General features: G+C 46.5%; 2 protein-coding genes across 5 annotated transcripts in view; one reads left to right on the top strand and one right to left on the bottom strand.

Annotated features, from left to right (window-relative positions):
- elp1 (elongator acetyltransferase complex subunit 1) overlaps positions 1-187 on the bottom strand; it is a 14,249-nt gene extending 14,062 nt beyond the window's left edge. For both annotated transcript variants that reach the window (XM_047025221.1, XM_047025230.1), the window contains exon 1: positions 65-187. The gene's annotated coding sequence lies outside the window, so the exon portion shown is untranslated. The remainder of the gene's footprint in view (positions 1-64) is intronic.
- A 94-nt stretch (positions 188-281) lies between these two features.
- On the top strand, positions 282-13,062 carry tbc1d2 (TBC1 domain family, member 2). Of its 3 annotated transcripts, none has more exons than XM_047025281.1 (16): positions 282-560; positions 1,473-2,172; positions 2,794-2,938; positions 5,820-5,946; positions 6,293-6,426; positions 6,715-6,947; positions 7,277-7,546; positions 7,808-7,927; positions 8,162-8,272; positions 8,427-8,599; positions 8,905-9,217; positions 9,502-9,689; positions 9,940-10,060; positions 10,714-10,899; positions 11,231-11,352; positions 12,155-13,062. In XM_047025281.1, the coding sequence occupies exons 2-16, from the start codon at positions 1,477-1,479 to the stop codon at positions 12,351-12,353; spliced, it is 3,138 nt and encodes a 1,045-aa protein (XP_046881237.1). In that variant the 5' UTR covers positions 282-560; positions 1,473-1,476; the 3' UTR covers positions 12,354-13,062. The 3 variants fall into 3 exon arrangements, with proteins under 3 accessions (XP_046881237.1, XP_046881229.1, XP_046881246.1); XM_047025273.1 differs by lacking the exon at positions 282-560 and adding an exon at positions 594-736; XM_047025290.1 differs by lacking the exons at positions 282-560; positions 12,155-13,062 and adding an exon at positions 594-736 and having other exon boundaries at positions 10,714-10,910; positions 11,231-11,319.
- Positions 13,063-13,724: the final 662 nt, after the last annotated feature.

The raw sequence follows: 13,724 nt of genomic DNA, 5'->3' as shown, positions 1-13,724 counted from the left end.
AAATTGGGTTTGTCACTCAGGAGAACATATATATATATGCATCTGTGAACACTTAACTGCTTACCTTAAAGAAATACCCATTAATGTTAATGTCTAGCTAACTAAAAATTCAAATTTAGCGTAAAAAACCTGCAGGACATATCCACACATGTGTACGTGGTGTTGTGAAAATGTTCAACTTTCAACCCAGGCTGTGAAATAAAGAGTAACCCGGTAGAACGTCTCCCTCTAAAGGAACGGAGGGGAACTGCAGTCTTTACAGTCTCAAGAAATGAAGGTGGATTACGATTACGGCCGAGGTTGATGCAATTTCACAAAACCCAAGACGACAGTCTGACAGTTGTGAATGGGTGCTTTAAATAGTTTGAGACATGAGAATCAGAGACCTTATCTCTTTAACTGTCTTTAACACATTTCAAGACGGTATTTCATACAAATGTTTCGTAATATGGCTGTGGTTTAGTGGGTAATAATGGTTGAATGGAGTACCAAACTTGAACCAAGTCACGCTAGCTGGATTGAGTGGACGTCCTATGCTACTTGTGCTTACACGCCGTCAGGAATGTTTGGGACACGCCCAAAAACACACGCCTGTTCATTTTCTTTCTTTCTTTCCTCATTTCCTCGCTGACAGTTTATAATAATTGGGGGCCTTGAAAGGTTGTCTAAAATAAATCGCTTAAGCAACGTAGAATGTTGTGGAAACACGCACTGTCAGCGAACGATTTAAAGAGAGGTATAATCCGATTATCGTTGTTTTCGTTATTTATTCTTTCGCTCAAAGCAATGCGAGTGTACATATTGTTAAAATTGGTGTTGTCTATAGGAACGGTTGCTGCACAGCCGCTGTTCTGTTTTAAACTATTTCAGTCGTGGTCAAATAGAGAAAGATATAGTTTGCTTTGTGAGTAAAGTTGATAGCTAGTAGTTAGACGTAGGTTACGGGATGGGTTATTTATAACCCATTTGTAAATGATTACAACATAGTCACGGGCAAACTGCCATCCGTCGGTTATTCTAACAGGTTCTAATGTTGAAGTTTGAATGCTGGAAATGGCTTTATTGGCCAACACAATAGCTTACATTGAGAACAGTACAATACAATAGTACAGTAAAGTACAATAAAAAAACTGAACCAAAGTGAGGGCTATCAAACTGCCACATTGGAGTCAAATGCTCTACAACGGAGCTATACCTAGAATAGCCAAGAAAGAGACATAACATCAATAGTTGGAAAACGTTAAAAACATAAACCATTGTGTTATATCTGTATGGCAACATACATTTCAGTGACAGTAAGAAAATACTTATAAGCATTTGAACAAATCTCCAAACAAGTCTCATTGTTAAACCAGCATGGTTCATCCGACTCAGATATCCTGTCACCCTCATCACATCATTGTTTGCTTTTGTTTCTGCTTTTATTCTCCCTCCCTCCCTCTCCACCTCCCTTATATTGTCTCCTTGTGCAGAGAGATGGAGGTAGAGGGCCCAGAAGGAAATCCCAGCTCTGCCTGGTCTCCCTCGTATCCTGCCAGAGCAGAAGTCTTCAGCGCAGCGGATGGAGCTGATCATATCACAACACCAGGGAGCTCTGAAGAGAACACTCCTCACACAAACACCATGGGCCAATCCACGCTGGAGCACCAGAGCAGCCAGGTCCCACCAGAGCTTGCTCCCAGCAGAGGTGACCACCAGGCGGAAGAGCGACCGGCTCCCGACACCGCAGACCTCCAGGGAAGAGAGGATCACTCTCCTGTCAGGGATCACCAGGAGGAAAGGGTGTCCGTTAGAGGATCTGCTACCTCCCCCAAAGAGAACGCCCACGGAGAGGTTCCCGCCGAATCAACGACCCCCAACTCCCTCCAGACCATCCCACCTCCCCCTCCCGTCGACCACCAGGTCACCTCCGAACAACCCCAACTCCAGAAGCAGCCCCCCAGCTCCCAGCTGTGCGGCTACCTTCACAAGCTTGGAGGACCTCTGAAGGCGTGGAAGCTGCGTTGGTTCACCTACGAGGAGAAGAAGAGCCAGCTGTTCTACTATAGGACGGCCCAGGATGTGGCCCCGCTGGGCCGAGTGGAGCTGCGTAGCGCCACGCTAGGATACCCCCTCAAGGGAGAGTCCGGAACCTTCCACATACAGACCCCTGAGCGCACCTTCGTCCTTAAGGTAAGACTGCTGTCTGGTAGGATTAATGCCCTCTTGACAGGAGCCCATGGCCCATCACGGTTGTCAATATGTTAAGACGTACACAAAATATGAATAAATGCTCGAAATGGACAAATTTGAATTTTTACTTAGTGGTGCTTAGAGCCACCCACTGAAGATTTTCATGTTGTCTTTTCAACTTTTCAAATTTTGCGTGGTAGTAAGCTCGAGGGCTCTCAAGTCTCATGCATTCATCCTGAGACTCGCGTTTAAAAAATGTATCACGCTGAGAAGTAAGGGATAACTTGTCCCGCCGCTATATACAATTAATGGACATGACGCAGGCATACTGAAGTACGTTTTCTGAGTTGACAGCATGTTACACAGATAACATTATATGCCATCATCCAGCCAATCAGAAACATCACCAGAAAGACTTCAACTCTTTCCTGCAATTTATTCTACTTTAACTTTGACTCAACTCCATATTCTACTCTACTTTTTTAATGTTTTATTCTGACTGGGACTTGTCTTGGGCAGAAAACCAGGAAGCGAAAGAAAACATATATTCTATTGTATTCTAATTCAGTCCCCATTCTGCTCTACTTTTCTATCGCTTTGTCGGGTGTGTTCTGATTTCAGGCAGCCAACCAGGAAGCGATGATGTACTGGCTGCAGCAGCTGCAAATTAAGAGATGGCAGCATCGAGACCAACTGACGGAGCGAGCTAACAGGCCCAGCACAGCCAACCACGCACCAGGACCAGCCACAGACAACCACTGCTCAGGTGAGACACAGCCCAAGTGATAGAGAGAGAGAGAAACAGAGAGAGAGAAAGTGAGAGAGAGAGAGAGAGAGAGAGAGAGAGAGAGAGAGAGAGAGAGACAGACAGACAGACAGACAGACAGACAGACAGACAGACAGACAGACAGACAGACAGACAGAGAGACAGACAGAGAGAGAGAGAGAGAGAGAGAGACGCAGACAGACAGACAGACAGACAGACAGACAGACAGAGAGACAGACAGAGAGACAGAGAGAGAGAGAGAGAGAGAGAGAGAGAGAGAGAGAGAGAGAGAGAGAGAGAGAGAGAGAGAGAGAGAGAGAGAAGGACAGACAGACAGACAGAAAGACAGAAAGAGAGAGACACAGACAGACAGAGGGAGACACAGACAGACAGAGAGAGACACAGACAGAGAGAGAGGGAGGGAGGGTTAGAGGAGAAAGAAAGGCAGAGAGAAATAGAAACAGAGTCAGAGAGGGTAAGAGAGAGGCAGTGTATACTATGCACAGATAACCTCGTGACCCCATCCCTCCCTTGCTCTGAGTAGATCTGTTTACTTTGTCTCAGTGTTAAGAGGGTCAGCTGCACTTTTACAGTCAGATGTTGATGAAACACCGTGCCCCAGTGCTGTTAAGCAAGCAACTAACATGAAAAAAAAACTGGCACTGAAATGTTGTCGTGGTACCGTTGTTTGAAGAGAAAAGACACACGCCGAAATTATGCTCTCGTCTAACATTGACGCAACCCAACCGCACATCAACCAGAGAGGGCCGGAAAGAAGTTGTAATAAGAATAATTACAACACTCATGTTTTTTTAGGTCACACTTAAGATTCTTATCAGTCATTTGAAGTGGCCCAATACACCGTCTTCAACCACAACAAAGATGTTAACACCCCAAACCGCTCTGTTCAGGGGGTGACATGGCACGGAGGAAGTGGGTGGGCTGGAAAGCTGTGTGCTGGGAAGAGCTGCTTGAGCGAGTGAGGAAATCCCCAGTGAGGTTTGTAAGCAAACAGGGAGAGGCCAGGGGTGAGAAACTAAGCAGTCTAGAGACTCATGCTGACCCAGGGATGAGTGAAAGACTGCATGTCAGTGGTTTCTCTCTGTATCTGAGCTTTGAGTCTTTGGTCATTTTCATTCATAGCTAGAAAAAATGAATAAAGAAAAACAAATCTTTAAAAAGATACAAGATACACCATTAAAATGTCTACACTACTACTCCCTGGATTTCAAATTGTAGATTAAGCAACAATAATAACAATAAAAGTTAAACTGATCAAACGAGTAGAAAGAAGTCTCACACATTTCAAGGTCTAGAGGATAAACTGACTTCAGCTATGTAACCCCCCAGTCAGCTGATGTCTGGAAGAACTTCTACCCTGAGACTGTTGAAGCAGATCCAGTTCTAATCACAGGAGAAATATGCCATGTTTTTACCCTTCTGTACTCCCAATGTTTACAAGATAGCTTTACTGGATGGCTGTACTTTGTATAACCTTATATCAATTTATTTTGAAATCTATATTACTGTAATTATTGCTGTGTATTGTAGTTACATGGTAGTTCATGTAACTCTAATGGGGTACTCCACGGTATTGCCACCTGGTCACCTCAGGTCAGGAGTATACATAATATACATATACGTATACATATATATATATAATCATACCCATCATTGGTAAAACTGTATATTCATGTCAGTAGACACATCTGTGCACCATTTCAGAAGGCCTTTATTGAACTGAAACTCTTCAGTTGTGAAACCTTGCGGTTGTAGGTCATCACTCATGGGTCTTGGTGTTTGTGGGAGATAGCTGGGGTGGGGTTCAGGAAAGGAAGCTAATCGGATGCCTTTTATTCTTCTCTGTACGGTTGCCAGATAAAGATCTGTTTTGGCAGAGTTACAGAGTGGCTATGCTGAGCAACGGTTGTGTAGTCTTCTCTGGAGACTTGATAACAGGAAACACTTATTAACTCTGTCGGGAAAGGGAGGACTTTGTAGATTGATTGATTCAAATTTTTATGTAATTGCCACAAGTTACCAAAACAGTTTAGGATTGAGCTTCCATTTGGCCATTATCCAACGATATATGATATGAAAGCCCCTGAAGTCTGATAAGATGACTACTGGGTAATGTGGTTAGACCACCAAAGCTTCTGTACGTTGTCATGTCACATTATCAATTTTATTTAAACAAAAAACACTTATTGTTTAAATTAAAAAAAGGTATTCATTAAATATAACCCAGCATGCCTTGTGTGTCTGCGATTCTGGGGAGGAATGTTTGGGCTAGCCTGCCAGCTGCAGGAAGTGGTTGTGAGTCAGATAGGAAGTGCATGTTTGACACCATATTGATTTTCAAAGCAGGTGGTAAGAGAGGGACTAAAATAACCACGATTACATTACAGCACGGAGCACTTCTCACAGTCTATTCTAGACTGTCCAATCAACAGACACCCTCTAGTTATTTTAAGGCAGGAACAATACTTTCAAAGTGACACAAGATAAACTAACATAAAAGGGTTGATACTAGGGGTGGCAATCTTTCGGTACCCCATGTATCGATTCGATTCTTGGGGTCACTAATCGATATTTAATCGATTCATGATTTTTCACGATTTTCCCCCAAATGACTACCTCAACATTAACAAGCTAAGAGCTGTAAAAAGTCAAATGAAGTGATTGACTTCAACTTAGCCTGAACTCAATCACAACACGTCTTCCGACCAGAGAGTCAAGATCATGACCTGCTCAGAGGCCACTCTAACCCATGATTTCACTCTCATTGTCTTCCACCGGAAGCCTCCCACCAATATCCCATGTGTGATCCAAGTCTCAAGGGCCCAGAGACCCACTAACATGTCTGCTTCCTGTTCCACAGACAGCTTCCTGCCCGTGGTGAAGATGCCCTGGGGTCTGGTGGGTGAGGGGGCAGCCAGCCGGCCAGCACCGACTCAGAAGACCCCTCTGAGTAGCATGTCTATCAAACATCCCCTCATACACATCCAGTACGTAGATACAGTCACCGCTGCTTCAAACCAGCCTATCTCTGCTTCTACTAGGACAAGGAAGAAGCATGTTGTTTCCATCGGGTTGGCCCTGACTTAAACGAGAGTTTTGATGACAGAAAACTTTTCAGAAAACTTTTGGCATCGAGAAAGTTGTGGTCACCCTTGGGGGAAGTGCGTAAATGTATTATGGTGTCTGTTATCCCAGCCATGTCCAAAAAATGGATTTTTTGTTTGTTTTAAAAGGTATTGATTATGAACTGGTTATGAAGTTGGGAGTTTACACAGTTGTGTAATCTGCCTGTGGGTGTTTTCCGTTTTGATAGAATGTGTTTTGATTCGAAAGGAACTCGGTGCACAGTCTACGTTCCAAGCGCTCGTCCCAGGAGCTCAGCCAGAGCGTGTTCCACATTGAGACCCCAACTTGGAACCCAGCGGAAGCCACCCAGACCCCGTCTCCCTCAGCGCTGGACAGACTCAGTACGTCTCAGACAGACCCCACATCCAGGCCTGACTGGCAGCATTCGGCCCACTTTTGGGGCCTTTTCAAAATCTTTGAAAAAAAAATTAAGACAGCATTTTTTATTCCTGATTTCTGAGTAAATTAGTTTTGTTTGTGTTGTGTATATTTTGGTTTTGTAAATCAAGTCACTACAACGTAATGTAATTCATAACTAGAATGATCAAATGATCACAGAAGCCACATGGTGTTTACAAAGCTGCCCACACCAGAAGCCATTCCTCCATGACCTCACTTCCCTTCCACAGCACCTACACCCCCGGCCAGCCCTCTGCTGGTTGACCCTGCAGGAAGGCGTTCTCCGGGGGAGCACAGACCCTCCTTGTCCCCCCTGCCGTCTCCATCTCCACGGACCATGAGGAACAGGTGGGGCAACTCTGCCACCATGCCCTCCTTCGGCAGAGACACGTCCTCTCCAGACAGGATGGTCCAGCTCCAGCAGGAGAAACACATGCTGGCCGAGGAGGTCAAAGCCCAGAAGGTGGAGATTGTTTCAGATACTTTGTCGAGTCCCTCATTTTACTCAGGCACCATATTTAATACCACCCCTTAATGTGTAAGAGAGAAATGGAAGGAGAGAGACAGACAGACAGACAGACAGACAGATAGACAGACAGACAGACAGACAGACAGACAGACAGACAGACAGACAGGCAGGAAGAGAAAATCAGATCCGTCTCTGACAGACAAGAGTTGAACCTATGACCTCTTGATCTACAGTCAAGCACCTCATCAATTTTCTGAATCTAAATCCATATTTGCCATCCTACCCCCTCTTCCTCCTCCCCTCCTCCTCCTCCTGCTCTCCAGGAGCTGGTGTGGCTCCTACACAAGGCCCTGGAGGCCGCACAGCTGGAGAAGCGGACGTGCACCGAGTTCCTGGCGGCCGACGGCGAGCAGGAGCGGCTTGAGCTGCTGAGGCACCGCGAGCGGCAGGCCGTCGACACTCGCTGCCGACTGGAGGAGATGAGGACCGAGGTGGACGGGCTGAGGAGGAGCCTGGTTGAGAGGGAGGCTCACGTGGCAGAGCTGCAGGGCAACATCAAGCTGATGATGGACAAGAACCAGGCCAAACAGCAGGTGAGGAAGGGGGGGGGACTCCTGATACGATATGTTACGATATGTTACGACACGATATGTTACGATACGATATGTTACCATATCATATGTTACCATATCATATGCTATGATAAGATATACTTTATGGACGGGGGGCTCCTGTTTATGATGATGACAAAAACAATAACAGCTACAATAATAAGGATGATGATGGCGATGATGACTACCGCAAGAATAAGGATGAAGGTGATAACAGTAGAGATATGTGACACGGCCTTCCAGGTGATCATGAAGCTGTCTGAAAAGTTAGCGTCCAATATGACTGACCCCAGACCAGCCGAGACTTCCACCAACCAGCTTCAGACCGCCACTCTCCAGCAGCAGGATCTGGAGAACCTCAGGGTGAGAAACAAGCATAGCTCCTGCTCCGTCGGCTGTGTTTGCCAACAGCTAAAAGATAAAAACGTAATTATTTACCAGACGTTTTTATCCACGGCAACAGGGAGGGCGGGGGGGTTGAGTGCAGTCAAATGCTTAACCACTGAGGTTTATAGAAAAAATCATGTTGGTTCTGGTTTTTAAACCTTGGCTGATAATATTTATGTTTATTTTTCCTTCTTTTTCTCATCATCTCAGGATGACATAGAAGCTTACAAAACTCAGAACAAATTCCTAAACTCAGAGATCCACCAGTTGACCAAGCTATGGAGAAACAGCTCAGAGCAGGAGAAAAGCTTGATGGTGAAGGTGAGTCCGTATTTACCAAGCACAGTGCAAAGTAAGCACGTCTCAGGTATCACCAGTGCTAAGCGCTGCTTCTGGTGCCCATCGGCCTGTTAAAAAGCACTTTAGGTTACGACAGGCCCAACCCAGCCTCCCTCCCTCCCTTTCTGTGTTTCAGTGTGCCTCCCTGGAGGCCAGCCACTGTGGGAAGGAGAGTCGGTACCTGGCGGTTCTGAGGAAACTCTTGGAGAACAAGGCTCTAGAACCGGCCCAGCGCCAGGCAGTCAGGCAGCTCATCAGCGAGTCTCTCCAAGGAGACCTGGAGAACAATCTGAACCTCGTCCCAGTCAGGTACACTCACACCTGGGTCCCTAACATGACAAAAGTCATCTGAGTCTGATGATAAATGATTTCATTCATTCAGCAGATGCTTTTATACAAAGCGACGTACAAATAGTCCACGTAGACAGCTGAGCAGAAAATCAAGGATCAGAAGTGCATAGTTTTAACAGAATTTAGGTATTCAGGGTTAGGGTTAGAATCCAGAATTGTAAAACAGCAGGTCCACAAAGTAAAAACCTTCTCAGGTCTCAGGTTCAAATCCCCCTCCACCTGTGTACATTCAAATGATCCCCCCCCCCCCCCCCCCCCCTCAGAGAGCACGACGAATACGGCTTCAAGATCATCCCCGACTACGAGGTGGAGGACATGCAGCTGCTGGCCAAGATCCAGTCTCTGGAGATCCGCTCCCACAACCTGCTGCACCAGGAGGCCGGAGACCATCCGCTGCTCAGCCGCTGGGCTCAGCTCCTGGGCGGACGCCCCTGCCACGAGCTCTCCCCCTCCCCGGAGCTGAAGACCCTGCTCCGGGCCGGCGTCCCACAGGAGTATCGGCAGAAGGTCTGGAGCTGGTTGGTGAGGAGTCGCACGCGCTCCACGAGAGAGCGCCTCCCCGACCGCTACCAACAGGTCAGGGTTAAGGATATTTGATCAAGTCAGATAGCCTATCTCTTTGGAATGAAAAAGATTTAGATATTAAGCAGGTGCTCTTATCCAGAGCGACTTACAGTCAGTACAGGGACATTCCCCTGAGGCAAGTAGGGTGAAGTACCTTGCCCAAGGACACATCGTCATTTGTCACGGCCAGGAACCGAACCGGAAACCTTCTGACTGGTAGCCCGATTCCCTAACTGCCATCTGACCCCGTCTCTAGAGCAGATTTTCTTAACAAGATCCAACTCTTCACATTGCAGCTGTGCCAGAAGAGTCACACGTCTCCCCATCCAGCCTCCAGACAGATCCAATTGGACCTCCACCGAACACTCACCACCAATCAGAAATTCAGTTCCCCCTCTAGCCCTGCCCTGCAACAGCTGGAACGCATCCTATTGGCCTTCTCCTGGCAGAACCCTGGGATTGGCTACTGCCAAGGGCTGAACAGGTACGAGATCTCAGGTACTGTTAGCTGCTTAGTCGACTAGAAGGAAGAAACTGCTTTTCACCTGAGGGTTGTCATGGTTCCCAGTGGTGAGACAGTGCCATCTAGTGAACAATGGTCAAATATCAGTAATGGTATGTTCAGACAGGCCAATGAGTTTATTTGTTGGGATCTGCTAGGGTGACATCAATTATCTAAACTTCAAGGATGATTCTCCTCTTCCACCCCCTCTCCCCCCCCCCCCCCCCCCCAGACTGGCAGCCATCGCCCTGCTGGTGCTGCAGAGCGAGGAGGAGGCGTTCTGGTGCTTGGTGGCGGTGGTGGAGGTCATCATGCCTCAGGACTACTATACCAAAAACCTGCTAGCATCTCAGGTGACTGGCCCCTTACTCTGACGAACTGTGCTTTTATCAATTCAAGAAGTATCATAAAAAGTGTCAGTTGTAAGTTGTAAACCACTGGGCGTTTGTTTAATTATATTGCGTTCAACTGAGAAGTTCCAGTGCTTTTGGCGAATCAATGACACTCAGTGCTCCTGTGTGAGTCTGTACATCCAACTGGGGTTCACCGAGGACAAAATCACTCCCAACAACTCCCCCTTGATATTCCTGACTGGGCGAAAAAGAATAGATCAGATCTGGTTTGACGTTGACTTTTTATTATTATTAATTTAGCAGATGCTTTCATCCAAAGAGTGCATTTAGAAAATACTGCCAAAGACCAAGGATCAGAGGTGCATGGTTCTACTGCAGTATTGATGGCTTTGTGTTTCATACTGTATGAGCTCAGTCAGTATCTGCATGCAGTGTAACAGCTGTCCCTGAAGGAGCGGATCCCTCACTAAGTCTGCTTTCTTCAACTTTTGTTGTCTTTGGGGGACTTTTTCCTCGTCATCTCTTGGGGGTCTAGAGAAGTTCCGGTGCTTTTGTCGAATCAATGAAACACAGTGCTCCAGTTTGGGATACTCGGGTTGTGTTTGCAAAAACAAAAGGTAACATTGAGATGTTCCGGCGCTTGTCTTCCCCAGGCAGACCAGCGCGTGCTGAAAGACTTCATGGCAGAGAAGATGCCGAGGTTGATGCTGCACTGTGAGGAGCATAGCGTGGACGTGTCCCTCATCACCTTCAACTGGTTCCTGGTGGCCTTCGTAGAGAGCCTGCCCAGCGACATCCTGCTGAAGGTGTGGGACGCCTTCCTCTTCGAGGGCACCAAGGTACGTCCAAGGTACGGGGGTCGGATGGCTGAGCGGTTAGGGATTCGAGCTAGAAATCAGAAGGTTGCCGGATCGATTCCCCGCCGTGTCAAATGACGTTGTTGCCTTGGGCAAGGCACTTCACCCTACTTGCCTCTGGGGAAATGTCCCTGTACTTACTGTAAATCTGGATAAAAGCGTCTGCTTAATGACTTAATGTAAACGTCTGGGACACTACAATACCTAGAATCCCCCTGGATCACTCACAGGAGAGCGGGCCCTGTGGAGGAAGCGTCCCATGTTGAGGTATTCAGAGACAAACTTGACTTATATGGCCTGTGTTTCTCCCAAGGTGATGTTTCGTTATGCGCTGGCCCTCTTCAAGTACAAAGAAGAGGACATCTTGAAGATCCACGACAACGTGGAGATCTACCAGTACCTGCGTTTCTTCACCAAGACCATCTCAGACGGAAGGTGACACAGGGTGGGGTCAAAGGGCCCAAGCAAACCTGAGTCACATGACTCCGTTTCCGTGGTGCCGGTGGACGGAGTTCTTCTGTTTTTCATTCCTTGGTCGAGCTGTTCTGTTTGTGTGCCTCTGAGGTTAGCGAGTCCTTTGTCTCCTGCCCTATATACTCTGCGTGCGGCTGGCGGACGAGACACAGGAGTTATTTTTACTGCAGAGATATGTATATATTATTCAGAGAGTGGCAGCTTGGGCAGGGCTGTGTGCTGTGTGCTGACACATAGGGGAGAATAAAGTCTGTACATCCAACTGGGGTTCACCAAGGACAAAATCACTCCCAACAGCTCCCCCTTGATATTCCTGACTGGGCGAAAAAGAATAGATCAGATCTGGTTTGACGTTGACTTTTTTTTTTAAATTAATTTTGCAGATGCTTTCATCCAAAGAGTGCATTTAGAAAATACTGCCAAAGACCAAGGATCAGAGGTGCATGGTTCTACTGCAGTATTGATGGCTTTGTGTTTCATACTGTATGAGCTCAGTCAGTATCTGCATGCAGTGTAACAGCTGTCCCTGAAGGAGTGGATCCCTCACTAAGTCTGCTTTCTTCAACTTTTGTTGTCTCAGAGTTTTTGGGGGACTATATCCTCGTCATCTCTTGGGGGTCTAGATTGGTTATAGGTGCTGATCTATAGCCACCTGTGTAAAGCCCTCTCTTACATTGCCTATAAAAAGAGCTTCACAAACTGAATTAGATTGGGTTTGTCTCGATCTGTTCCAAGGACCAACTGTAGTCTCCTCTCTCGCCAGGAAGCTGACCAACATCGCCTTCGTGGACATGAACCCGTTCCCAGGCCGGCTGCTGCGGAGCCGGCGTGCAGTACACCTGGAGCGCCTGCAGGGGGAGCTGCGGGACCTGGAGGCGCAGCAGTGGGAGTTTGTCTCGGAGAGCCCCCGTAGGAAGGACAAGGACCTGGACATGGTCAGCGAGGACGAGGAGGAGCTGTGATGTCACCGCAGGCGCTGACAGGGGTGACAAAGTGGGGGGGGGGGGGGGGGGGGGGGGGACAGACTACCTAGGTCCCCAATGGGGGGAGGGCCCTCACAAAGCTTGGAATGAACAATTGTTGAATGACAGAACGGACTAAACCAAAATGGGGAGGGGAGGGGGGCCGAATTGCAATCTCTTCATGGGGCCCCTGATCCCGAGATCTAGATCACTGGCCAGGATCTCCTCCAATCACAAAGGATCAGGATGCAGGGCGACCAGGTGGTTTTGCTGACAAGAAGCTGCACAGACAATTACAGCTTTTAACGAGTAATGAGCAGTTTGACTGCCACAGACAACCTAGAGGGCCTGGCAACAAAGAGGCCTTGTGGCACTTGTGAGGATTTCTTGTTTTCAGAGTCAGTTGTTCTAACACTGAAACAGGACGGCTGCTGCTGGAGATGACTGTGGGCCTCTGTTGTGTAGGGATGCTAGGGGGCAGGTAGGCATTGGTGGTACAGAATTTGTCATGGCAGCATATTCTGGAGGACTAGACCAAGTGTATCGTTTTCCCATGTGAGGTTGAATAACGGTTGTTTCACCTATTTGAAAGTTACCGTTGCATTTCATTCAACCCTAAAGCTGAAGACAATTTAAATGGATCGTTATCAATCGTACACAGCAAATTCAAAGTGTTGATTTTGACTTAAATATAAATAGCAGACACTTTTATCCAAAGTAACATTCAGCACAGGGGTGTTTAACCTGCAACCTCTTGATTGGCAGTCAAACTGAAAAGGTCCATCTCATTATTGGATGATTCAAAGACTCAATGAGTAAAATGAACCTTCCTGGTGTTAAATTAACACTGATAAATATCACTGACATTTGCTGTGTAAAATACAAACATACCAAAGATGATAAATCTTATGCACTTATTGTTTTCTACACTATTGCACAAAGGGTAGGCTATAGTTCAGTTTGTATTTCAAATAGTTAGGTTTTGACTCAGTTATAAAAGGCACCAGGATTTTGTACTGCATCATCATATACGGTATATTTTCTATAGCTATGTTGTGTACATTTCCTTTCAACAAATGTTAGCGCAGTTTTTAAATATCTCTTGTTGGCACGCTGTTCCTTCGTCTGTAAGTAGTCTAAACCCCTCTGTGAAAGGCACATTTTATATTGACGACAGTCAACAGAAAGTTCACAAATTTTCAATTTTATTACTTAAAAAACAAACAAATATACATAAGAAATAATAAATATATATAAAAAAAAATCAAAACGTTGTCCAGTATTACAAACAACTGTTACTGCAGTGAAAATAAATCAAAGTTTTTGTTACCAGAAAGTTCAGCTGATGTTTCGCTGATTCATAGTGGAACA

This window comes from Hypomesus transpacificus, chromosome 1 (genome assembly GCF_021917145.1).
Source record: "Hypomesus transpacificus isolate Combined female chromosome 1, fHypTra1, whole genome shotgun sequence".
NCBI lineage: Eukaryota > Metazoa > Chordata > Actinopteri > Osmeriformes > Osmeridae > Hypomesus > Hypomesus transpacificus.
This window is presented reverse-complemented; position numbering and strand designations above follow the sequence as displayed.